The 26,931-nt window shown below is 48.0% G+C and overlaps 1 protein-coding gene across 3 annotated transcripts in view; it reads right to left on the reverse strand.

Moving 5' to 3' along the window:
- The window catches only part of LOC138829641 (rho GTPase-activating protein 39), an 85,086-nt gene that overhangs the window by 5,468 nt on the left and 52,687 nt on the right, over positions 1-26,931 (reverse strand). For 2 of the 3 annotated variants that reach the window (XM_070026079.1, XM_070026080.1), the window contains exons 3-7: positions 25,312-25,740; positions 16,952-17,035; positions 8,919-10,284; positions 6,825-7,386; positions 90-182 (exon numbers count right to left, since the gene is read on the reverse strand). In XM_070026079.1, the coding sequence (XP_069882180.1) occupies positions 90-182; positions 6,825-7,386; positions 8,919-10,284; positions 16,952-17,035; positions 25,312-25,740 (2,534 nt within the window). The remainder of the gene's footprint in view (positions 1-89; positions 183-6,824; positions 7,387-8,918; positions 10,285-16,951; positions 17,036-25,311; positions 25,741-26,931) is intronic. The other variant, XM_070026081.1, reaches the window with a different exon arrangement.

Below are 26,931 nucleotides of genomic sequence, written 5' to 3' on the forward strand. Positions count from 1 at the left end.
CAGAAGCTGTTAGAGAAGAGAAGGCCAGGCGGCCGTGGCTGGAGAGCAGAGTGGTGCAGAGGCAGCACCAAGGCTGTAGGAGGCCCTACCATCCGGCTCTTCAACATAAGGCTTGGGTTTCTTTCTCAGTTTGGACTTCTTCTTACTGTTCCTTTCCAGAAGCTCTTTTATGTGCTGTGTCACTGGGGAGCAAACAGAACCATGAGGACCACAGGACACAAGCCAGGAACCATTGCCCATGTGGTTCCCGCATCTGGTGGCAAGGAGGCCCCTGGGCCTGTTGGGGGCTGACTCCATGCAGCTAGGCCCCAAGGCAGGTGGCCGTGTGCTGACGTGTGCATACACGGGCTGCAGGACACGCGGGACCCTTCTGCTCTCCCCATCCTGAAGGTGGGCAGAAGGCATAATCCACCAGTACCTCTCTGGCTCACTGAAAGCCCAGAGCCGTCTGAGCTGGTAATCTGTCCACCTGCCTGTCCATGACTACAGGGACTAAAGCACCACCCGGGCACTGCCGGGAGAGGTGCGGCTGCAGCTGCCTCCTACTGTCCGTGGGTTGCCGGTGCTGAGTGACTGTAGTCACCCAGCTGAAGTCATGCCCATCAGACTTCTGCACTGCTGACTCTTCCTGCCATTCCCTTCCATGTTCTTTTTAGAAGAAACCACAAGGAAGGGGTAGGCTAGAATTATGGATATTTGCTTTATACTTCGGGTCATTATCCAGTGTGACTATTTTGTTGCTTACATTATCCCAGCTTTGCCACGAGGAGCTTTAGGTTGGCTCCTGTGCCCCGTTACAGTCTTCCAGTCTGCATAACTTTCCTGGGGCTTGAACTCAGGGCCTGGGCACTGTCCCTCAGCCCTTCAGCTCAAGGCAAGCGCTCTACCACTTGAGCCATGGTGCAACTTCTGGTTTTCTGGTGGTTAATTGGAGATGAGTTGCATGGACTTTCCTGCCTGGGCTGGCTTTGAACTGTGATCCTTGGATCTCAGCTAGGATTACAGGCATAAGCACCAGCACCTGGCACTCTTCTGGTTTTTGAGTGGTTAGTTGGAGAGAAGAATCTCACTGGGACTTTTCTGCCTGGGCTGGCTTCAAACTGGGATCCTCAGATCTCTGCCTCCTGAGTAGCTAGAATTACAGGTGTGAGCTGCTGGTGCCTGGCTAGACTCTTAATATAGCCTGTCCTGGTAACGTACCAGTGTCTCAGCCCTGGTGATCTGAACTCAAAATCTGTTCTTACTCTACTGCAGTTGTTTTGTTTCTTAGAGAGACTTTTTTTTTAAACTTCAGGGTGATAAATGACACAGGTCACTGGTCCTGCCCAGTCCTGGTTTGCTGCCTGTCTCAGCCTCTGAGTTTACCCACCTGTTTAAGGTCTACTGTCTTTAGTCTGCCACATACCTATGTGCTTTCCAGTTTTCAAAGCAGCTGCTTTTCTTTGTCTGTTCTCTTTATCTTTGTGGATTTCTTTTTCTAATTGTAGTGAAGTATGTGTAACATAAAATTTACCATTTAAGTCTTTTTTTTTTCTTCTTCTTCTTCTTCAGGTAGTGGGGCTTGACTCAGAGCCCAGAGCCTCTTCTGCTCATAGTTGATGGTATTCTATCACTCGAGTCACACCTCCACTTCCAGCTTTCTGCTGGTTATTTGGAGATAAGAGTTGTGAGAGGATTTGTCTGCATAGGCTGGCTATAAACCATGATTCTTAGATCTCAGCCTTCATTAGTACTTATGATTATAGGTGTGAATTACTGATGACAAGTCCATTTTAACTTTTTTATTTGTTTTTGTGTCAGTTCTTGGGCTTGAACTTAGGGCCTGGGCACTGTCCCTGAGCTGTGTTTTTGCTCAAGGCTAGTGCTCTACCACTTGAGCCACAGGTCCACTTGGCTTTTTGGTGATTAATTGGAGTTAGTCTCATAGACTTTCCTGCCCTGGCTGGCTTAATGCCATCCTCAGATCTCAGCCTCCTCTGTAGCTAGGATTACAAGCAAAAGCCACCAGTGCCAAGCTCATTTTAACCATTTTTAAGTCTATAGTTCAGTTGCAATAATCACATTCACACTGTCATGAAACCATTACTACCACCAATGTCTAGATTTTTTTTTTTTGCCTTTCCAAACGGAAACTCTCCATTAAAAATTAACTCCTCATTCTCTTTTCTAGCCCTTGGCACCTACCATTCTACTTTCTGTCCATGAACCTAATGACTCTGGGGACATGAAAGAAGTGGCATCATATACTTCTGTACCAGGCTTCTTCCACTTACCATGATGTGTTGGCAGAATTTCCTTTCTTTTTTTTTTTTTTTTTTGGTCCGGTTGTGGGGCCTGAACTCTGGGCCTGGGCGCTGTCCCTCAGCTCTTCAGCTCAAGGCTAGCGCTCTACCACTTGAGCCACAGTGCCACTTCCGGCTTTTTGCTTATGTGGTGCTGAGGAATCGAACCCAGGGCCTCATGCATGCAAGGCAAGCACTCTACCACTGGGCCACCTTCCCAGCCCCAGAATTTCCTTTCTTTTAAGGGCTAGATAATGTTCCCTTGTATGTTTATACTATGTTTATCCATTCACATGTTACTGGATATCTGAGTTGTTTCTACTTATTTGCTAGTGGGAAGATATCTATTGAGTCCTTTCTCAATTCTTTTAGATACAGACGTACAAGTGGACTTGTTGATACAAGCAATTCTATTTCTTTCTTTTCTCTCTCTCTCTCTCTCTCTCTCTCTCTCTCTCTCGCTTGCTTGCTTTCTCCCCGCCCCCCATACTCTAATACTGGGGCTTGTATTCTTGCTTTGCCTTTTTGCTCACAGCTAGTACTCTACCACTTAAGACACAACTCCAATTCCAGCAATCCTCTCTCCTGCAATTCTATGTTTAACTACTGGGGAATCACCATATTGTTTTCCTCTTTTTTTGGGGTCAGTTGTGGGGCTTGAACTTGCTGAAGGCTAGCATTCTACCACTTGAGCCACAGCTCCATTTCCGTTTTCTGGAGGTAAGAGTTTTCTGGACTTTCCTGCCTGGCTTTGAACTGCAATCCTCAGATCTCAGACTCCTTAGTAGCTAGGATTATAGGTGCGAGCCACCAGCACCTAGCTTCTTGTAGGATTTTTTGCTTAAAATAAAAAACCCAAGTTTGTTTGTTTGTTTGTTTTTTGGTCGATCATGGGGCTTGAACACTAGGCCTGGGTACTGTCCCTTAGCTCTTCAGCTTAAGGTGAGCACTCTACCACTTGAGCCACAGTGCCACTTCTAGTTTTCTGGTGGTTAACTGGATATAAGAATTTCACAGACTCTCCTGCCCAGGCTGGCTTTGAACTGGGATCCTCAGATCTCAGCCTCCTTAATAGCTAGGATTGCAGGTATGAGCCATCGGTGACCAACTTAACACCCAAGTTTTTATAGTGAAAGTTCAAGGTGGAATAAAAAGGAAATGGGGTATTTGACTTTTATTGGGGGGGGGGAATTAGCAGAGTTTGAACACCGCCCGGGCTTGCATGCACTCTACCCACTCAAACCATACCTCTGTGCTTTTTCCCCCTCCCCTTTATAGTTATTTTTCAGATGGGGGCTTGCATTTTTGCCAGGGCTGGTCTTGGATTACAATCCTTCTCTTAGTCTTCCAGCACAGTTTGAATGACAGGCACAGCCAGTATGTCTGACTTGTTGGTTTAGATAGTGTCTCACTAACTTTCTACCTGAGTCAGTCTTGAATCACCATGCTCTTGATCTCTGTCTCTGAGTAGCTGGAATTACAGATATACACCACCACATCCAGCTGATTTTCACCAAGGCTGGCATCAAACTTATAACATTCTTGTCACTGTCTCCTGAGTGCTGGAATTATAAATGATCCATTATGTCTTGCTCAACCTGCCATCTTTAAACAGAACCTAGGAAAGTCCTGCTGAAAGCATGAAATAGTTTCCAAAAGGCTGATGCAGAACTGCTCCTTCATGGAACTGTATCCAGTGGCATGTGCCCACTGATTTCTGGGCCTGTCTGTATGCAAGGATCCTGGGAGATACCTGTTGGTACCTGGCACATAGGTGCTACCATCTAAGACACAAAGTTAACCTAGAGTTACCTGTGGTCTTGAGGTGCTAACCCTGCAATAGCTACCACAAAGATGCTGGTGAAGAAATCAAATGCTCACGAAGCTCTCTCATGGCCTTACATCGGGGTAGGCAGGTCAGAGTAACGCACCAAACACAGGAGCCAGACGCAGTTCTGCCACCTTTATCACATGCCCTACGACAAGTCCCTGGCCTCGAACAGGCACCTGATCTCCTGACTGCAGCTTCCTTTTGCTAAGTGCTGTGCAGCAGACCAGCTGGTCCTCCAGAGCCAGCTGCATCTTTCTGGGTTGGTAAAGTCAAGTCTTCCTGGCTAACAGCCAGAAGCCATGTTCTTTTTTGTTGTTGTTGTTGTTGTAGGGCTTGAACTCTGGGCCTGGGCGCTGTCCCTCAGCTCTTCAGCTCAAGGCTGGCACTCTACCACTTAAGCCACAGTGCCACTTCTGGTTTTCTGAGTGGTTTATTGAAGATAAGAGTCTCATGGGCTTTTCTGCCCGGGCTGGCTTTGAACCGTGATCATCAGCTCTCAGCCTCCTGAGTAGCTAGGTGACAGGCGTGAGCCACCAGAGCTCGGCTGAAGCCATGTTCTTGACTCACGTTATGTGCACATGAAAGATGGGGGCTTTCCGGGACAGCAAGATTGCTGGAGAGGGCAGCAGGAGGCCCACTGAAGGTCTCTCCTCAGGCTCCCAGCCAAGCAGAGCCCCAAAGAGAGAAACCTATGATTGAATCTGGGGGCTGGAGATGGGAGTCCTGGCTAAGACAGCAACACAAGTACTACAGCTGGGATGCCAGCTACCTGTTGATGAGACCACGCAGAGAGCCTCTGGCCGCAGAGTGGACTTACTTGTGTGCAAATTAGGACTTCAGGACTCTTTAGTATGAGACAATAGAAAGCACAAAAGGACTTAGTGTTTACAGCAGTGGTTCTAGCAGTCCTAGTTACGTCAGCTGCATACTTGCTGGTCAGCTGGCCCAAGCTGTGCTGTAGTGGGGAATCTTGGTGTCTATCTCCAGCTATTTTCTTTTTTTTTTTTTTTTTTTTTTTTTAATTTTAATTTTTTATTTTTTAGTCCGGTTGTGGGGCCTGAACTCTGGGCCTGGGCACTGTCCCTCAGCTCTTCAGCTCAAGGCTAGCGCTCTACCACTTGAGCCACAGCGCCACCTCCGGCTTTTTTTCTTTTTGCTTATATGGTGCTGAGGAATCGAACCCAGGGCCTCAGGCTTGCAAGGCAAGCGCTCTACCACTGAGCCACCTTCCCAGCCCTCCATCTATTTTCTTGCTCACTAACTTTCACTTCACACTCCTGGGTGCCTGCCTTGGATCCCTGGGTTGGGCAGTGGAGATATCTTTCTATGGCCTCCAGATCAATACACATTTATTCTCAAGTTTTTATATTTTTGGGGGGGTGCACCAGTGCTAAGGTTTGAATTCAGGACCTCACGCTTGCTAGGAAGGGACTCTTACATGTGAGATATAGCCCCATCTTGATGTCTCTTTAGAAGAAGCAGATTAGGCAACCCATGAAGCCACAGCAAAACAGCTCCTAGAAGGCCTGAGGACCAGTGGCTGGGGTTCCCAAGGCCCTACTCAGCCCACTGGCCAGAACTCAGGCTGCCTGGAACTAGCTTTGGTACTTGGTATACTTTGGTATAGGTGTGGGAACCAAGGCCACACACTAGGCTGTGTAGTTGCTGGGACCTGTGTTGAATAGTACATTCATGGTGCTGAATCACATGGCTTCAGAGATTGCCCCCACATGTACGTGGCTGCTAAGGTTCTGTACAGTGATCATACCAACACACCCTCCCCAGGAGCCCATATCTGCCCTACAGCTGCTGTTCATTTTCCTGTACACACACTAGCCCCACAATCTGCTTCTTCCACAAATACAGGGCAGGGCCCAAGAAATCTCTGACAAGAGGCTCAGTTTGTATAGAGGCAAAGGCTGGCGTATCCTAGGTTTCACTCTCCTTCCTGAGGAGCAGTGCAGTGTGTCTGATGTGTGGGTATATTCAGATGTTAACTACATGGCTGTGCTCACTCTCTATGTGTATATAGTCACTGGTGTGGTGCACGGCTTGATGCACACAGGTGCCTATGGCCCTGCCTTGTATTCATTTGGTTTTGCCCAGGGCTCAGGTCAACTATCTGACCGACAGGACCCTGCTTGGACCCAGACCGCCTGGCACATCACCTCTGGGGGCCTTCACTGGCCCCATAGCCACCTTCCCACCCCTGAAGGCAGTTTAGCTCACAGTGTCCAGAGGCCTTATGCACAATGAGCATTTCATGAACTTATGGTCTTGTTGATGCACTATGGTCACAGTGCTCCTTCCTGCTTAGGCCTTTGGGCAGGACCCTGCCTAGAATATAGGTCTGAGCTTCCTTGGGCAATTGCTTGAAGTTGCAGAATGCAACTATACCTTGGCAGGCAGGGATTTGAAGCAATGGACACCAGCTGGCTGGACAGGAGGCCGCATGTCTTTCTCTGCCAGGCCTGCCTAGGCTCTTCTCAGACCCAGGTAGGGTTCCCTGAAGATACCCATGACCTAGTGGAAACTGAGGTGCAGGGTCTTTCAGGGGATATGTGTATCTTTTTGGAGGGAGCCCTGGTATATGAGAAGTTACCAAGAAACTGACTGGTGGTGCCCAGTGTGGTTGGGAACCCTTTCCATGGCCCTTACCTCAGTGGAGCCAGAACCAGGGTGTCAACGGCCCCACACAGAGTGGGCCTTACCTTTGGTGTCATTGACGGGGTCCATGTGCCGGTAGATGTAGCCCTCCAGGTAGGAATGGAACTTCGGTGTGGGAGGGAAGAAGGCCAGGCAGATGGCCATGAGCTCCCAGCCACGAGCTAGACTCTCCAGGCGGAAGTTCTCAGTGGTCTGCCTGCACAGCTGGATGTACAGCTCATCCCGAAGACCCTGTGCACTCCAGCCTTTGGTGGCAATCTCCAGGGCCACATGCAAGGGGTCTGTCTTGGCCCTTCGGTCACCCATGTACATCTGGATCAATTTGAAGATCTCACAAGCCTCCTTCTTCACATGTCGGTCGCTGGTCACAATCATAGGCTTCTTGATGGACTCACTGCTCCAGGCTAACATGTTGGCAATGGACACCTTCCGCCGGAAGAGGCCCTGGGTATGCTTGTTAAAATGCTTGGAGGCCCAGTTCTCGATGTCTGTCTCTGACGAGGGCTTACGTAGTGTGAAGGTGGGGAAAACACAACTGGAGCTGGGTATTGCACTGCGATTCTGCCGGCTGCTCTCAAACTGGGCACAGGCACCAAGGTCTTCAGACTGGGAAGGACAAATGGGGCTGAGCCATCAGCATGGAGTGGGCTGGCCAGCCAGTTTCACCTAGACCATAGCCTCAAGAGGCATGAAGAACCCAGGTACCACATGGCCTGCCTAGCAGATACATCCAAGAAGCAAAGCCTGCACTTCTGGGGCAGACACATAGTATGCCTTGCGCTCAAGACTCCCAGGTAACCATGCTTATGGCAGAGGAAGGTAAGGGCATCCCTGGTGGGGCACAAACTCATCCTGTTGTGCCAAGAAAGAGCTGATATCCCAGTCCCCTCAGGTGATCCCCTGTCCCCACTCCCTCCTCTGTGGGACCCTGGTGCTGGAAAGAGATGCTCATCACTGCAAAGCCCTTCTGTTTGTGCTGCTCTGAGACATGCCTCTGGGCCCCAAACCGCAGCTCCTGCTAGAGGGTGGCCTTTTTTTTTTTTGGTCGGTCATAGGGTTTGAACTCGGGGTTTGGGCGCTGTCCCTCAGCTCTTCAGCTCAATTCAAGCGCTCTACTGCTTGAGCCACAGCGCCACTCCTGGTTTCCTGGTGGTTTACTAGAGATTAGTCTCACGGACTTTCCTGCCAGGGCTGGCTTTGAACCATGATCCTCAGATCTTAGCCTCCTTAATAGCTAGGATTATAGGTGTGAGCCACTGACGCCTGGCTGAGAGTGGCCTTTTGTCTGTCCATCCAGTATTTCCCAAAGCAGCCTCTTCTATCCTGTTAACCCCCACATTTTCAAGTAGTTGACAGAAACACTGAACTGAAGTGGTTCTAGTGCTTCACTGAGGCCACACAAAGGGCGATCACACTGGCTACCCGGCTGCATGAAGGTAGGCCTCCCAGGCCTTTTGGTTGTCATTCTGCTGGCTGTGGGTCCAGTTCCCTGGGCAGACCCAGCAGACCCAGGCCCCTCCACCTTGGTCTCCTGGGCTGCAGAAACCCAGCATGGATGGTGGGGCCAGGAAATGAGAACAAGGATATTAGGGCTGGGATCTTGGGAGCTAGTGGTCTTTAGAGGAAAGCCTGTGGGCATGGATGCCCAAGATCTGAGCCTGTAAAACAGAGGTGCAGGTGGGACTCATGGGAACTGACTGACATGCTCTTGGCACCACATGGGAGGGTATGACCAGCTGTCCTTTGGCTTTACTTTTAGCTAAGGTTGTGACATCTGGGGATTATCTGGGCGGCCACACTTGTTAAGAGTGCCTGATACCCCATCTGCCCAGATATTTGGGATATCCTCGTCACAGACCTGGTGCATCCCCAGTTGCTGTGATCTTGCTTCTGAGCCTTGGAGTCAGCACTCAGCCTCCAGCTCTCAGTCCTATGACTGGTAGCAGTCTTGGGGGACATCCTGCATCAGTGATTTCATTGTCCACAGTGTGTGAGGCCCTCATGTTTCTAAGCACCACACTTACACTGTGGATACTAGGCACAAGTGAGTCCACTCTGCTCTGTGTGGACCCCAGGCTCTTGAGCACTACACCCAGGTGGGCCCCCAGACCCCATGCAGCCCACTGTTGACCCCTCACCTGTGAGGGGTGGAGGTAAGGCTCCGGGGAGGCCAGGTTGGTTTGCACAGAGACGCTCTTCTCCAGCAGGATCTGGGGAAAGCCGAGCTTCTCGAAGGTGCTCCGCTTCCAGTGCTTACTGTCCTGCTGGGCCAGAGCCTCATCCTCGCTGAAGGCACGCACCACAGGCCCAGGCATGGGCAGTGGCACGGCGCCATCACTCTCGTACCCTGAGCCATCTTGCTGGGAGTCCCAGCTGCCCCTCTGCTTCATGTGGAAGTGTGCCTGCTGTGCCTCCCATGCCAGCCGCGCCTGTGCCAGGAAGGGCTCGGCCGCACCGCGTGCCACATCTGCCTCAGCCTCTGCACGCTTCATCTGAGTGAGGCTGGGCCCACACGGGGTGTGCTCCTCAGCCAGGGGCTGCTCGCCCAGCAGGTCCCCGGGGCTGTCAGTGGAGGCGGCACTGGGGACCTGGCAAAGAGAGGGCTTTCTACTCTTTCTCTTGCGGGTGCCTGGGGAGTAGCCCGTGGAGGACATGGTGTCCTGCTGGCTGGACCAGGACATGGCATCCTCCTGGGTCTGGGGCAGTGGTGTGGACGGCTGGCCTGACCGTGGTGGCTCAGGCCCCTCCATGGTACTATAGTCTCCAGACCTGACACCCAGACGCTGGTCCCTCAGTAAGCAGGGGCTGGGCTGCAGAGAGTAGGAACCTCCACCTGGGTTGGGTGTGTACTTGTGCCTAGGTCCTGCACGAAGTTTGGGGCTGGAGCCTGCCTGCTCCACATACACCAGCTGCCGCACATACTCCTTGCCCACCGGGCTGTACTCCAGGCTCAGAAACCGCTCAGGGCACTTCTGCTTAGTGCGCACCAGCTGCTGGCAGGGTGAGGGGGGAGTCTGCTTGGCCGCTGGCAGGAATGGGCGAGGCTTTCGGCCGGGAGACCTCTGTGGCGAGCCTACCTGGTAGGGGCCACTGGCCTCAAACTGCATATCCATGGGGGGCTCATCATAAATGGGGGCCTGGTATTCCACGGGGGGCTCCTCATAGAGGGGGGGCTCATAGCCATAGCGAGGGGAGGAGGGCTGAGAATCACTGGAGGGTTTTCGGGGCTGTGCAAGCAAGGGTGAACAGCTCCCAGAGAGCTCGGCCCTCCTCATGAATGGTGAAGGACGTCTCTCAGGGAAGAAGACAGTGCCATCGGAGTCAGGGGTGAAGGTTTGTAAGTTGGGTGAGTGCTGGCTGCCAGAGGGTCTGCGGGGGCGGCCCCCAGGCTGGCCATCCAGGGGGTAGCCATTGCCCTGAGGGGCAAGGAAGCTAGGCTCTCGGTCGGCAACCTTGATGAGCATTCGCTCCTTGGTGCCTGAGTTCCACCGCAGTGAGGAGGTCCTGTGCAGGAAGTGGACAGGCAGTTACTGGTGGTGATAAACCCAGCCTCTCTCTCCAGCCTGGGGCTTCTCAGTGTCCCCCCTCAGGTGACTCCCTGAGAATCACTCTTCTTAGGGCTCCTCTATGCTAACTGTTCCTGTGCCCAGAGTGGCTTCTAAGGCTGAGAGTAGGTGGGGCCTTAAGGGCCTTCTCCACAGAACTCACAAGCCAACAACAGACCTCACTCCTGGGCCTGAAGTCTGCCCATGAGGTTGTCAATAGCCTCGTATGGCTCTACACCATTACCTCAGGCCCACTGCCCAACCAGAGGCTTCTATGAATGCTCCTAGGCCTTGGCCCCCAGAAAAGACCTGCAGAAGCCACATACCCCCTGGGAGTTGCACTGTCTGAATCCTGACCATCACTTAGTAGGTTAATGCTGAACATCTGACCTCTTCTCAGTCTTCCTTGCTCACTGATGACATGTGAGGTACTACCACTGGGCCACACTGCTGGGGACATGCAGACAATCATGTTCACAAATGTCCTATCCCACCGACTAAAGGTTAGCACAGGCCCTGCATCCACACCTATGTCCATCACACCAGGTGGCCACACAAGACATTGTCCTGCTCTTTCCCCAGGCTGCTTAGGCATGGCTCTCTGTCTGGGACTCTCAGTACCCAGCACTTCTTTTTTTTTTTTTTTTTTTTTTTTTGGGTCCGGTCATGGGGCCTGAACTCTGGGCCTGGGCGCTGTCCCTCAGCTCTTCAGCTCAAGGCTAACGCTCTACCACTTGAGCCACAGCGCCACTTCCGGCTTTTTCTGTTTATGTGGTGCTGAGGAATCGAACCCAGGGCCTCATGCATGCTAGGCAAGCGCTCTACCACTGAGCCACCTTCCCAGCCCCCCCAGCACTTCTTGAATCCATAATTGGATAACTGGTCGTGGGGCTTGAACTCTTGGCCTGTCCCTCAGCTCTTCAGCTCAAGGCTAGCGCTCTACCACTTTGAACCACAGTGCCACTTCTGATTTTCTGTTGTTTAACTGGCAGTAACTGATTTTCTGTTGGTTAACTGGCAGTAAGAGTCTCAACGACTTTCCTGCCTGGGCTGGCTCTGAATCACAATCCTCAGATCTCAGCCTCCTGAGTAGTTGGAACCACAGGTGTGAGCTACCAGCATCTGGCAATTTGTTTTTTTTGAAAACTGCATCCTTTTTTTTTGTGCTGGGCATGGGGCGTGTCCCTGAGCATTTTATGTTCAAAGCTAGCACTCTACCTCTTGAGTACAGCTCCACTTCTGACCTTTTTTTGTGAGTGTGGTTAATTGGAGATGAGAATCTTTTTTTGTTTGTTTGGGTCCAGTTGTGGGGCCTGAACTCTGAGCCTGGGCCCTGTCTCTCTGCTCTTCAGCTCAAGGCTAGCACTCTACCACTTAAGCCACAGCGCCACTTCCAGCTTTTTTCTTTTGCTTAAGTAGTGCTGAGGAATCGAACCCAGGGCCTCATGCATGCAAGGCAAGCGCTCTACCACTGAGCCACCTTCTCAGGCCTGAAGATGAGAATATTAAAAGACTTTTCTGCCTAGTAGGCTTCAAATCCCAATTTTCAGATCTCACCCTCCTTAGTAGCTTGGGTTACAAGCATGAGCCACTGGTGCCAAGTTTCCCATTGCCTTTTGAAATATGTTTATTCCAGCTCTTCTCTTCTGGGAAGCAATTACAGTTTCCACTGTGTAATGGACAGTTTTCATGCTATACATTTCTTTCTCTCTCTCTTTCTCTCTCTTTTGGTCAGTCGTGGGGCCTGAACTCTGGGGCTGGGTGCTGTCCCTCAGCTCTTCAGCTCAAGGCTAGCGCTCTACCACTAGAGCCACAGCACCACTTCTGGCTTTTTCTGCCTATGTGGTGCTGAGGAATTGAACCCAGGGCCTCCTGCATTCAAGGCAAGCGCTCTACCACTGAGACACCTTCCCAGCCCCTCAAGCTATACATTTCTGTATTGCCCATCTCTAACTTGTCTGTATTTCAGAATAGGTGTTTTCTTCTGATTTGCCTTCCATTTACTAATTCTCTCTCTCTCTCTACACACACACACACACACACACACACACACACACACACACACACACACACACACACACACACACACACACACACACACACACACACACACACACACACACACACACACACACACACACACACTCATACACTTTGATAAGAGTCTCACAGACTTCAGGCCCTGGCTGGTTTTGAACAGTGAGCTTCAAATCTTAGCCTCCTGAGCAGCTAGGATTACAGGATGTATCATCAGTGTCCACCTGTTTCTTTATTTTGAGCTAGGGTCTCCCAAGTAACAGCTTGAACTTGAATCCTCTTTCCTAAGCCTCCTTAGTACTGGGCTTACAGGCGTGCACCATCATGCTTAGCTTTTCTTTTGTCAGTCGAGGAGCTTGACCCTGGGGCCTGGGTGCTGTCCCTTAGCCTTTTTTTTGCTCATGGCGAGCTCTCTACCACTTTGAGCCATAGTGCCACTTATGGTTTCCTGTTGGTTAATTGGAGATAACAGTCTCACCAATTTTCCTGCCTGGGCTGGCTTTGAATTGCAATTCTCAGATTTCAGCTAGGATTATAGGCATTAGACACTAGTGCCTAGCTAATTTGTGTGTGTGTGTCTGTGTGTGAGTACTGGGGCTTCAATTCAGGGCCGGGTTGCTGTCTCAGACCTCTTTTGCTCAAGGCTAGTGCTCTACCACCTGAGTCATAGCTCTACTTCTGGCTTTTATTTCAGTGATCAAGAGAATGCTGTTAATGGAACCTATAATGATTACCATCAGGCATAGACCTCTTACTTGAAACTGCTGGAGGGTTTTCAACACACACACACACACACACACACACACACTTTACTCAACACACACACACACACACACACACACACATACACACACACACACACACACACACACTTTACTCTGACATTTCCACATAAGTACACAATATATCTTGATGAACCTTTCCCCTTACTCTTCTTTATCCCTCTTCCCCATCTTAAAACAACTCCAACAGGCTTTATTGTACTATTTTAATATATGCAAATAAACTACAACATATTTATCCTCATTCACTGCTTCCCTAATCCTTCTGGTATCTATCGTCCCTGTTTTATTTTCCTGTGTTTTTTTTTTTTTCTACTTAAAAGTATATTGGGCTATGAAGGTGGCTCAGTGGAAGAGCACTTGCCTTGCATGCATGAGGCCCTGGGTTCGTTTCCTCAGCACCACATAAGCAAAAAAAGCCAAAACTGGCGCTGTGGCTCAAGTGGTAGAGAACAAGCCTTGAGCTGAAGAGCTGAGGGACAGCGCCCAGGCCCAGAGTTCAGGCCCCATGACTGACAAAAAGAAAAAAAGAAAGGAAAAAAAAGCATGCATTATTTCAACCAAAAGGGTTTATCTATAGTATCTCAGACATGTTTGTCTAGTTTTGCTGAAAATAACCCTTTTTATTGCTTTCTCTTCCCTGATTCCTACAATCTGCTTTGGATCAACTTTTTTCATTAAGGTTCTTTATGTTTGTTGTTGTTGTTGGTGGTGGTCATGGGCTTGAAGAACTTGGGGTTTAGGCACTATCCCTGAGCTCTTATGCTCAAGGTTAGTGCTTGCTCTCTGAGCCACAACACCACTTCCAGTTTTCTTATGGTTAATAATTGGAGATAAGACTTTTCTGCCTGGGCTGGCTTCTAAAGAGCACATATCTTTTTATATTTTCACAAGCAACATAGTGAGAAATTATTATTATTTTAATGTTTCGTTTTTTGGGTCCAGTTGTGGGGCCTGAACTCTGGTCCTGGGCGCTGTCCCTCAGCAATTCAGCTCAAGACTAGCACTCTATCACTTGAGCCACAGTGTCCCTTCCGGATTTTTCTGCTTATGTGGTGCTGAGGAATCAAACCCAGGGCCTCCTTCATTCAAGGCAAGCACTCTACCACTGAATCACCTTCCCAGCCCTGAGAAATTATTATAAATAATAATTATGTTCTCCACTAACAACTGATGTGGTCAATAAAATGTGCCATATATATCAAAAAGTTAAAAAAAAAAACACAACCACCAAAAACATGGCTCATGTCTGTTTTTTTTTTTTTTTTTGTGGTTGTGGGGCTTGAACTCTGGGCCTGGGTGGCTAGTGCTCTACCTGTCCCTCAGCTCTTCAGCTCAAGGCTAGTGCTCTAACCACTTGAGCCACAGAGCCACTTCCGGTTTTCTGAGGGGATTATTGGAGATATGAGTCTCATGGATTTTCCTGCCCCAACTGGCTTTGAACCAAGACCCTCAGATCTCGAGCAGCTAGGATTATAGGCGTGAGCTACCAACTGGGTTGAGGATTGTAGTTATAAACCAGCCAAGAGAGATTCTTATTTCCAATTAACCACCAGAAAACCGAAGTGGTACTGTAGCTCAAAGCAGTAGAGAGCTAATCTTGAGCAAATGAGCTCAGAGATAGAACCTAGGCCATGAGTTCAAGCCCCATGACCAACAACAACAAAAAAGAGTTTTCCTACTGGGCACAAGTAGCTCACCTCTAATCCTAGCTGACCTGTACAATCAACCATTTGAAGTCAGCCTGGGCAAAAAGTCTATGAACTCTAAAATAACCAGCTGTCTAGATGCCTGTGGTTTATGTCTATAATCCTAGCTACTAAGAAGGCTGAGATCCAAAGACTGAGGTTGAAAGCCAGTCCAGGCAACAAATCCAAGAGATTCTTATCTCCAATTAACCAGAAAATAACCAGAACTGGAGACATGGTTCAAATGGTACAACAACAGTCATGAGAGATAAAGGAGCAAAGCTGAGTGACAGCACAAGGTCACGAGTTCAAGTCCCAGTATTGCACAAAAATAAAGAAAACAAAATGAATAAAAAGCAGGGCTGGATATGTGGCTTAAGTGCCACAGCTTCTGATTAGCATGCAAGCCAAGTAACTATAAAGCTCTGAGTCTGAACCCTAATACTGGCACAAAAAATAAATACTATATAAGAATAACTTGGCGCCTGGTGCTGGTAGCTCACATCTTTAATCCTAGCTACTTAGGAGGCTGAGCATTGAGAATCACAATTCAAAGCCAGCCCGGGCAGTAAAGTCTGTAAGACTCTTATTTCCAATAAACAGAAAACTGGAAATGGCGCTATGGTTCAAGTGGTAGAATGCTCACCTTGAGCAGGGACAGTGCCCAGACCTAGAGTTCAAGCCCCAAGACTGACAAAAAGAAAAGAAAAAAACAAATAACTTGGCACTGGGCGCAGATGGCTCACTACTGTAATCCTGCTACTCAGGAGGCTAAAATCTGAGGATCACGGTCAAATCCAGCCCAGGCAGGAAATTCCATGACTCTTTTTTTATTTTTATTTTTTCCGGTTGTGGGGCCTGAACTCTGGGCTTCGGCACTGTCCCTTAGCTCTTCAGCTCAAGGCTAGTGCTCTACCACTTGAGCCACAGCGCAACTTCTGGTTTTTTTTCTGCTTTATTTGGTGCTGAGGAAACGAACCCAGGGCCTCATGCATGCAAGGCAAGCACTCTACCACTGAGCCACCTTCCCAGCCCTCCGTGAGATTCTTATCTCCAATAAACAACTAGAAAACCAGAAATGACACTGTGGCTCAAGAAGTAGAGTGCTAGCCTTGCGCTGAAGAGCTGAGGGACAGCACCTAGGCCCAGAGTTCAAGCCCCAAAATTGACAGAAAAAAAAAAAAAAAAAAAAGAATAACTTGGAAGCCTGGGAAGGTGGCTCAGTGGTAGAGTGCGTGACTAGCATGCACGCAGCCCTGGGTTCGATTCCTCAGTACCACATAAATAGGAAAAGCCGGAAGTGGCGCTGTGGCTCAAGTGGTAGAATGCTAGTCTTGAGCACAGAAAGTTACAGGTACAGTGACCAGGCCCTCTGAGTTCAATCCCCAGGACTGGCAAAGCAAACAAACAAAAATAAACAAAAAAACCCTCCACATATGCCTACAGATAAGGTTGGAAGCTGCTCATTTGGGGAAGGGGGACAAGGGCTCATGAAGGGCGGTACAGTTGTGGTAATTAAAGGTTTGGAAGAAATGTCTACCATAAGGAGCACAGCTCTTGACCCATGAGAGGAGAGGTACTACTAAAGTCATGGGAACCTAATCCTGCTGGCCTGAGCTGAAATGAGACTTGCTACTGTAAGAATGAGTCTTCAGCATGAATGTGCTTACTTAGTTCACTGTGGGCCCAAGCTGGGGCCCTGAAAATGAAATGGCGCCAGGCGAAGCCACACAACACACCTCTACAGTCACAGAGACATATTTCAGGGCCAGGGCAGGCTTCAATTCTCTTCTACACTCCTGATGTACTACAAACATAAACCTGAGACACAAACTCAAATGGCTGAACAAACTGCTAAGACCCCTCAGGTCCCCCAGTACTTTTCCCAGCGGCAGCACTACTTGGGTGTGACTAGGTGTGACCAGGCCCCCTGGCCACCCTACAGAACCTTGCTCTGACCCTGCATTTCCCTCTGGAAGGCAGCACCCGGAAGGAAAACCCAGGAAGCCTGAGGACAGTCCACCTGCCCACCTGTCTTGCCTAGAAGCAACAGGTCGTGACCCAGTCCACCCAGCAGATCTCGAACCAACAGATGAATATACCCAATGGCAGGTTCTACCTGTAGTGAAGGAGCTGGCTGTCCACACTGTAGTCTTGGTAAACCTCGTACTCCTTCTCCAGGAACACACCTGGTGGTGAAGAACTGAAAGCAGAAAGAACAAGATGTGAGTGTAAGTGAGCATGTACATCTGCCCCTCAAGTCTCCAGGGAATAACCTGGTTTGTTACCCCTCCCACAAAGTGAGTCCCTTCATCAGTCAATATGGTATCCCTTCTGTCCTACATCCACCTCCTCCCCACAGCGAGAGTACAGTTGCCTGTCCAGAGCATATGGGGTGGTCCTGTTTGGTAGCATGGGAACAGCACTGTTTTCAGTAGCTTGCACCACCAGAATGCAGAGGTGCTGTTCGGGGTGAATGAGAGTTACAACTTCAAAGGGACATGACAGAATGACCTGAGGAGGAAACGGCCAGAAAGACTTTCATGGACACTGTAAGAGCTTGATGGTCGGAGCTTGGCACACCAAAGCACCCAACCAGCGTCTGTGATGTGAGTGACTAAGTGGGCTTTGGTCCTGACAAATATTCCTCTCTACTGATGATTATAAAAACAATGGTCCAGAAAAGGAAAAAAGGTACTTAACTTGATCAAGAATATTAACATTAAGCTGGGTGCCAGTGGCTCATGCCTATAATCTTAGCTCCTTAGGAGACTTGAGATGTGAGGAAGGCAGTTCAAAGCCAGCCTAGGCAGGAAAGTCCATGAGACTCTTATCTCTAGTTAATCACCTGAAAACCAGAAGTGGTGCTGTGGCTCAAAGAGTGCCAGTCTTGAGCAAAAGAGCTTAAGGACAGCACCCAGACCCTAAGTTCAAGTTCCACGGTCAACCAAAAAAAATAGGCCTCTATTAACACTCACTGAAGTCAAGATAGGGACATCCACTTAGAAGTGTTATCCAATGTAGGGGCTGAGAAGGTAGCTCAGTGGTACAGCACTTGCCTTGCATGCATGAGGCCATAGGTTCGATTCCTTAGCACCACATAAGCAAAAAGAAAAACGCCGGAAGTGGCACTGTGGCTCAAGTGGTAGAGCACTAGCCTTGAGCTGAAGAGCTGAGGGACAGCGCCCAGGCCCAGAGTTCAGGCCCCACGACCGGACCCCCCCCCAAAAAAAAAAAAAAAAAGTGTTATCCAATGTAGTAAGTCAAACAGGGGAAAAAAGAAACTGCAAGTTTGGGGAGTGAACACAAGGCCTGTGCTCTGTCCCTAAGCTTCTTTTGCCGAAGTCTAATGCTCTGCCACTTGAGCCACAGCGCCACTTTCAGCTTGTCTATCTCTTTATTGGTGATAAAAGAGTCTCATGGGGCTGGGAAGGTGGCTCAGTGGTAGAGCGCTTGCCTTGCATGCATGAGGCTCTGGGTTTGATTCCTCAGCACCACATAAGCAAAAATGAAAAAAGCCGGAAGTGGCACTGTGGCTCAAGTGGTAGAGCGCTAGCCTTGAACTGAAGATCTGAGGACAGTGCTCAGACCCAGAGTTCAAGTCCCACCCTGACCAAAAAAAAAAAAAAAAAAGTCTCATGGACTTTGCTGACCAAGCAGGCTTTGAACCATGATCATCAGATCTTAGCTTCCTGAGTAGCTAGGATTATAGGTATGAGCCACAAGCACCCAGTGAGATTTAAGTATGTTGAAGAAAGATAAAGTTGTCATTTGTTGTCCTTAAAAAGCTAAAAGAATCAAATGAAAGGCTACTGGTAATATTAATGTAACACATGACACTTGTGAATTTTCTACTTATTAGTGAACAGTAACTAGTTAGAAACCAAATTCATCCTGTGGCAAGATAATAGCAGAACAATAAAAACAAAGCTGGGTATGGTGGCTCATGCCTGTAAGCCAAACTACTCAGGAGGTAAAGGCAAGAAGACTACAAGTTTGACACCAGTCTGGTCAGAATTAGCAAGTGCCTATGTCAAAAGCAAATGTAGGTTATGCACCCTATGGACATGACATGACCTGCTTTCAGTCTATTGAAAGTGTATTTTTTCTGTAATAAAGTTTTTTTTTTAATCACTTTCATTATATTTCACATCTTGTTGAATTATGTTCTCACAAGCAGTGAGGACGAAGTAGATAGCTGCACTGACTTTCAAGTAATATTTTTATTTATTTTATTTTATTTTATTTTTTTTGGTCCGGTCATGGGGCCTGAACTCTGGGCCTGGGCACTGTCCCTCAGCTCTTCAGCTCAAGGTGAGTGCTCTACCACTTGAGCTACAGCGCCACTTCCGGTTTTCTGGAGGTTTATTGGAGATAGGAGTCTCACGGTCTCTCCTGCCCGGGCTGGCTTTGAACCGCGATCCTTAGATCTCAGCCTCCTGAGTAGCTAGGATTACAGGCGTGAGCCACCAGCGCCCGGCCACATATTTCTTATATATATATTTTTTTGTCAGTTGTGGGGCTTGAACTCTGGACCTGGGAGCTGTCTCTCTGCTCTTCAATTCAAGGTGAGTAGTCTACCACTTGAGCCACAGCGCCACTTCTGGTTTTCTAGCGGTTAATTGGAGATAAAAGTTTCATGGCTTTTCTTGCCCGGGTTGGCTTTGAACCACAATCCTGAGATCTCAGCCTTCTGAGTAGCTAGGATTACAGGTGTGAGCTACTGGCACTGGTTTAATATATTTTCTCAAAGCAAATATACCAAGTTTTAGCTGGGGGAAGAAGAGCTGAGGGACAGCACCCAGGCTCAGAGTTCAAGCCCTATGACCAACCAAAAAAACTATTCAGAAGTGTCATAGGGGCTGGGAAGGTGGCTCAGTGGTAGAGTGCTTGCCTGGCATGCATGAAGCCCTGAGTTCAATTCCTCAGCACCACATAAGCAAAAAGAAAAAAGCCGGAAGTGGCACTGTGGTTCAAGTGGTAGAACGCTAGCCTTGAGCTGAAGAGCTGAGGGACAGGCCCTGAGTTCAGGCCTCACGACAGGACCCCCCCTCACACCAAAAAAAAAGAAGTATCATATATATGTATGTGCTATCTTCCTAAGATTAACTTTTCCCCCATTTACTCTATTGTTATTTTAGAGGCAATATACAATACAGCGGGGTTACCTTTACACGCATCTGGAAATAAGTACGTTTCCTTTCACATACTGTCATCTGTTCCATCATCCTCTCCCTCATCTCCTCCCACAAGTTGCATAGTCACTTCCATCAATGGCCAGTGCAGCCAGTGTGCTCCACTGCTGCACTTTTTCACACTAGTTCCTTCCATTCCTTTCCCACCCTCCCACAGATATGTATGTGAATACACTGTTTATAAGGCAAAGAATACAGAGTCAGCAAAAAAAGAAAAAATTCTTTGGAGTTGGTTTCAGTATGTGTGTGTATGTGTATATATATATATATATGCATTGGGTATTGCGCTTTTGTGATTCTCTCAAGTATCCTCCTTTGGTTCTACTGTATGGGAGTATCTAGAATTCTGTGTATTTTGTCATATTCCAGTGCCTTTCCATATATCAGGGAGAACATGCTCTGTTTGTGTCTCTGACCTTGGCTTACCTCATTTAACATGACTTGTTCTAGTTCCAGTCATTTCCCTGCGAATGACATTATTCCTTCTAATGGCTGTGTAAAATTACATTGTGTATAGGTACCACATATTTTGGATCCACTCATCTATTGTGGGGCATCTGGGCTGTTTTCATATCTTGGCTATTGTGAACAGTGCGGCAATGTACATGGATGTGCAGGTGTCCTTATCAGATCCTGGTTCTTGATGCTCAGGGTAGATGCCTAGGAGTGGTATGGCTGGGTCATAGGGAAGGTCTTTGTTTAGTTTTGGGGGGAACCTACAGACTGCTCCCACCAGCAGTGCAGTAGGTTTCCTTTCCCCCACATCCTTACCAGCATTTGTTGTTATTAGAATTCAAAATGTTGGCCAATCTAATTGGGGTAAGATGGTATCATAGAGTTGTTTTGGTTTGCATTTCCTTTATGGCCAGGGATGATGAGCATTTCCTTATGTGTTTCTTTGCCATTCTTCAGAGAGGTCTCTTTTCAATTTTATATTCTTTATTGGAGTTGATTACTTGGTTTCTTTTTTTTATTTTTATCTTCCCCCCATTTTCCTTGTTCTCCTTTCCTCCTTCTTCTCTTTCTTCAATAAACATGCATTTAAGCCGGGCGCTGGTGGCTCACGCCTGTAATCCTAGCTACTCAGGAGGCTGAGATCTGAGGATCGCGGTTCAAAGCCAGCCCGGGCAGGAGAGACCGTGAGACTCCTATCTCCAATAAACCACCAGAAAACCGGAAGTGGCGCTGTAGCTCAAGTGGTAGAGCGCTCGCCTTGAGCTGAAGAGCTGAGGGACAACGCCCAGGCCCAGAGTTCAAGCCCCACGACCGACAAAAAAAAAAAAACAAACATGCATTTATTTTCCCCACTAATCTCTCTGAAACACTATTTGTCCCTACCCTTCCCTTGCCTGAGGGTCCTAATCTTTTCTACTTGTAACTCTCAAATCACCATTCTTCATCACAACTGATGTCTATGCCTGTACTGAGTGGTTCTCACAAAACCTGAGCCCAGATGTATTGTTCCAAAAATTAATAAAAAAATAGATCAAAACCCAACATTAGCTGGGTGCTGGTGGCTCACACCTGTTAATTCTGTCTACTCAAGCAAGAGGCTAAGATCTGAAGATTGGGATTTGAAGCCAGACCTGGCAGCAAAGTCCATGAGACTCTGTTCTCCAATGAACTACTCAGAAAAAACCAGAAGTGAAGCTGTGGCTCAAGTGGTACTAGAGTTCTAGCCTTGAGCCAAAGAAACTCAGAGACAGAGCCCAGATCAAGCCCTGGGACACACACACACACACACACACACACACACACACACACACACACACACACACACACACACACACACACACACACACACACACACACACACACACACACACACACACACACACACACACACACACACACACACACACACACACACACACACACACACACACACACACACACACACACACACACACGGATTTAAGTGAGAGTGAGGAGAAAAGTGAAATGAAGGACTCATTGAAACAAAGATAAGCGATAAGAGAAATGGCCAATTAAATAAGCAAGCAGATCCTCAAAATACTAGAAAACTATCAAAAGAAATTCAACAAAAAGCAAAACAATAGCCAGGTACTGGTGACTCAGCCTGTAATCCTAGCTACTCAGGAGGCTGAGATCTGAGGATCTTGGTTCAAAGCCAACCTGGGCAGGAAAATCTGTGAGACTCTTATCTCCAATAAACCACCAGAAAACTGGAAGTGGTGCTGTGGTTCAAGTGGTAGAGCGCTAAGCCTTGAGCTGCAGAGCTGAGGGACAAGGCCCAGGCCCAGAGTTCAAGCCCCATGATCCCCTTCCCCCCTAAAAAAAGGTAAAACAAAATAAAGGAAGCAATGCAAGACATGAGAGGAGAAAATTAATAGAGATGAAAAAGCATAAAGAGCTCTATCACCCTATTGCAATGCCCAGTTCAAAGTCTAGGCAACAGACAAAAAAAGTTGAAAATAATGATGGAAGATAAACCAGAGGAATAAGACCAAACAGTAAAAAACATTGAAAACACTCAGAACATACCAATGGGACATTCGAGGACTCTGTCAAATATCAATTTTTTTTTTTTTTTTGGGTCAGTCGTGGGGTTGAACTGTGGGCCTGGACACTGTCCCTCAGCTTTTCAGCTCAAGGCAAACCCTCTACCACTTAAGCCACAGCTCCACTTCTGGTTTTCTGGTGGTTAATTGGAGATAAGAGTCTCATGTGGGGCTGGGAAGGTGGCTCAGTGGTAGAGCGCTTGCCTTGCATGCATGAGGCCCTGGGTTCGATTCCTCAGCATCACATAAGCAAAAAGAAAAAAGCTGGAAGTGGCGCTGTGGCTCAAGTGGTAGAGTGCTAGCCTTGAGCTGAAGAGCTGAGGGACAGCGCCCAGGCCCAGAGCTCAGGCCCCATGACCGGACTCCCCCCCCCCCCAAAAAAAAAAGAGTCTCACATACTTTCCTGTTCAGACTGGCTTTGAACTGAGATCCTCAGAAATCAGCCACCTGAGTAGCTAGGATTACAGGTGTGAGCTACCAGTGCCAGGTAAAGATCAAATCTATATATAACTGGAATAGACAAGGAACAAGAATTCAAAACTAAAGGTATTGAGAACCCATTCAACAAAATAGTAACTGAAAACTTTCTCAACCTAAAAAAAAAAAATAAGAAAAAGAAAAAGAAAAAAGGAATCTCACATATCTGACAGAGACATACTCTTAAGCATACAAGACCAGAGAAGAAACACTTCAGACATAATGTTGCAAAATCTCTGAACTTACAAAATAAGAATTAATTTTAAGGGTGCTGGGAAGATGGCTCAGTGGTAGAGTGCTTGCCTTGCATGCATGAGGCCCTGGGTTCAATTCCTCAGCACCACATAAGCAAACCAAAAAAGCCGGAAGTGGCTCTGTGGCTCAAGTGGTAGAGCGCTAGCCTTGAGCTGAAGAGCTGAGGGACAGCGTCCAGGCCCAGAGTTCAGGCCCCATGACTGGATCCCTCCACCCCCCCCCCAAAAAAAAAAGAATTAATTTTAAAGGCAGCAAAGTTGAAGAGGGAACTTTATTTTATTTACAGTGGAAAGATTAGAATAACTTCAGATTTCTCAATGCAAACTCCAAATGCAAGAAGATGTTGGAAATATATAATTCAAGTTTTTTGTTTTTGTTTTTTGGCCAGTCCTGGGGCTTGAACTCCTCAGGGCCTGGGCACTGCTTCTTTTGCTCAAGGGCAGCACTCTATCACTTGAGCAACGCACCACTTCTGGCTTTTTCTGTGTATGTGCTACTAAGGACTCAAACCCAGGGCTTCATGCATGCTAGGCAAGCACTCTACCACTGAGCCACCTTCCCAGCCCTTGTTTTTATTTGTATGTCTTTGGGAGGGTAAGAGGAGGCACAGAAATGGAAGGACAAAAGGTAAACAAATGCAGCAGTAGTACTCAGTGGACACTATGTTGAAAATGAACTATACAACTTGTGGGTGGGGATGGGAGGGAAAAACGGAGAGAGTGAGAGAAGGGTGACACTATCCAAAAAGAAATACACTCTTTACCTGACGTACATAACTGTAAACCCCTCTGTATATCGTCTTTATAATAACAATAAAATAACAGATACATTAATAAATTATATAATTTAAAAAACATGATTGAACCATTTATTGTCCCTAAGTAACACAACTCATTATCAAGGATAAACACAAATTCTGAGTGGCAAGATGGAGAAAGATCTTCCAATCAAGTACATCCTGTAAAAAGGTAGTAGTAGCCATACTGATATCTGATAAAGTAAGACTTCAAAATAAAATTAGTAAGATGAGGGCTGGGAAGATGGCTCAGTGGTAGAATGCTTGCCTCCCATGCATGAGGCCCTGGGTTCCATTCCTCAGCACCAGATAAGCAGAAAAAGCCAGAAGTGGCACTATGGCTCAAGTGGTAGTGCACTAGCCTTGAGCTGAAGAGCTCAGGGACAGCAGTCAGGCCCAGAGGTTAGCCCCACAACAGACCACTCCCCTTCCCCCCGCAAAAAAAAAAAAAATGAATAAGAAGAGACAAAGAAAGTTATTTCACATTACTAGAGAGAATGATCTCTGAAGAAGAAACTACAGTGGTCAATATATATGCACCAGTCAAATACATTAAACAAACACTCTTAGACTTAACAAGAACTGTTAGATTCCAATACAATAATACTAGAAGAGTTTAACACTAAACTCTCTTCAAATGGCAGAACCTCCAGGATACAACAAAAGCTGTATTTTACCCGTAACCACATAATACATGTTCTTCTTAGCAGCCCTTGGAATATATATCCTAGGACATACAATAAATCTGAGCAAATATTGAAAAATTGATATAACTGTTTTGTATAGCAGCATTTCTCTGTTGGGGACCCAGGACAATCAGTAGGGTTTAAGCACAGGTGGCCCCAGTATAGTCAGGGTCCTCATGGATCCCTGGCTAAGCCCAGGAAAGGCAGAACTGCCAGAGTTATTTTTCTCCCTGGCCTTCCTTCACTTTACAGGTTCTGACCAACTAATTAGCTCCTAACCCTAAATAGTGGTTAATCACAATGTGAACTAGGGGAAATGGAAGTCAGTTGGGTGGCCTGGGAACTAGCAGGGTTACTGACTTGAGGCCATCCAGCAGCAAAAAAACATTCTAGCATAAAGATCTGAAAATCATCTTGATTACTGGACACAGTCCTTACTAAGAAACTACGTGGCAGAGAGCACTGCTTGCACTCACATTCAGGCCCACCCATCCATCCTGCCCTGCTCTGCCTAGCCCTGCCTATTTTCACTGGCCCAGCCTCCTCACCTGCTGCTCTCTTCCTTTGCGGTCCCCAGGGTGGCTGGCCGACCAGCCCTGGCCTGAGGCTCCTGTGCCCTCTCAGTGGCAGCGTCAGGCTCTGGCTCCAGCGAGGACCCTGTGCTGCCATCGCGGCTGCCTCGCCCAGGGCTGCTGTCCGCAGAGACGCGCGGGGACTCGGTGCTCTGCTTCAGTGTCTGCAGCTTGGCTAGCGGGATGATGTCGCAGTTCTGTGGGCGGTGCCATACAGTACGCTGCGAAGCAGCACTGTAGTAGTAGAATCGTGATGTGTTGGGGTCAAAGAGCTCCCACCACTGGTCCTCACTGGTGCGTTTGATGCGCACGCCGGCCGGTGGGTCCCACACACACTCACCAGTAACCAGATTGGCATACATGCGCTCGCGGGTGCGTGGCTCGATGATCTCTACCCACTCCAGCCTGTAGGGACACAAGTGTCAGTCAGCCAGGACCCTGGCCTCCCTTCGCACTGGCATCTACCCATCCCAGGCTGCAGCCACGCTAGCAAGAGCACCAAGTCTTTGTATTGCAGGGACTGGGGTTTCTGGCTCCTAGTACCTTGAGTACAACGGGACACCTGACTCCCTAAGTCTCCTCGTCTAGCATATTTTTTAAGGTCTGAAGCTGGGACTTGAACTTGGTACCCGATGCTTTGGTTTTTTGGTTAGCGCTCTACCAACTGAGCCATGCCTCCAACCCTTCCTACAGCTTTGTAACATTTTTTAGTTAAAAGCAATGTAAGCTGGGTGCTGGGGGCTCACGCCTGTAATCCTAGCTACTCAGGAGGCTGAGATCTGAGGATCACAGTTCAAAGCCAGCCTGGGCAGGAAAATCTGTGAGACTCTTAGCTCCAATAAATCACCAGAAAACTGGAAGTGGCGCTGTGGCTCAAGTGGTAGAGCGCTTACCTTGAGCTGAAGAGCTGAGGGACAGCACCCAGGCCAAGTTCAAACCCAACTGACAAAAATAAATAAATAAAAAATAAATTAATTAATTAACACATGTCCCACAAGACCATTTTAACAAAGGTATGTATGATATCAGGGTAACTTTTTTTTTTTTTTTTTTTTTTTTTTGTCGGTCGTGGGGCTTGAACTCTGGGCCTGGGCGCTGTCCCTCAGCTCTTCAGCTCAAGGCGAGTGCTCTACCACTTGAGCTACAGCGCCACTTCCGGTTTTCTGGTGGTTTATTGGAGATAGGAGTCTCACGGTCTCTCCTGCCCAGGCTGGCTTTGAACCGTGATCCTCAGATCTCAGCCTCCTGAGTAGCTAGGATTACAGGCGTGAGCCACCAGCGCCCGGCAGGGTAACTTTTTTTGATGTTTGCCAGTCCCAGGGTTTGAACTCAGGGTCTGTGTGCCCTTGAGCTTCTTTTTGCTCAAGGCTAGTGCTCTACCATTCGAGCCACAGTGCCCCTTCTGGTCTTTTCTCTTTATCTGGTGCTGAGGAATTGAACCCAGGGCTTCATGCATGCTAGGCAAGCACTCTACCACTGAGCCACCTTCCCAGCCTGGGGTAACATTTTTTAAAAATATACATTCCAGAAAAGAAACCCTTTAAAGGTGCACAGTGCCCTCGGTGTGGACTGCCCCCATCCTGCTGCGCTGTGCAT

This window comes from Dipodomys merriami, unplaced genomic scaffold (genome assembly GCF_024711535.1).
Source record: "Dipodomys merriami isolate MVZ:Mamm:240054 unplaced genomic scaffold, mDipMer1.0.p SCAF_174, whole genome shotgun sequence".
Classification (NCBI taxonomy): domain Eukaryota; kingdom Metazoa; phylum Chordata; class Mammalia; order Rodentia; family Heteromyidae; genus Dipodomys; species Dipodomys merriami.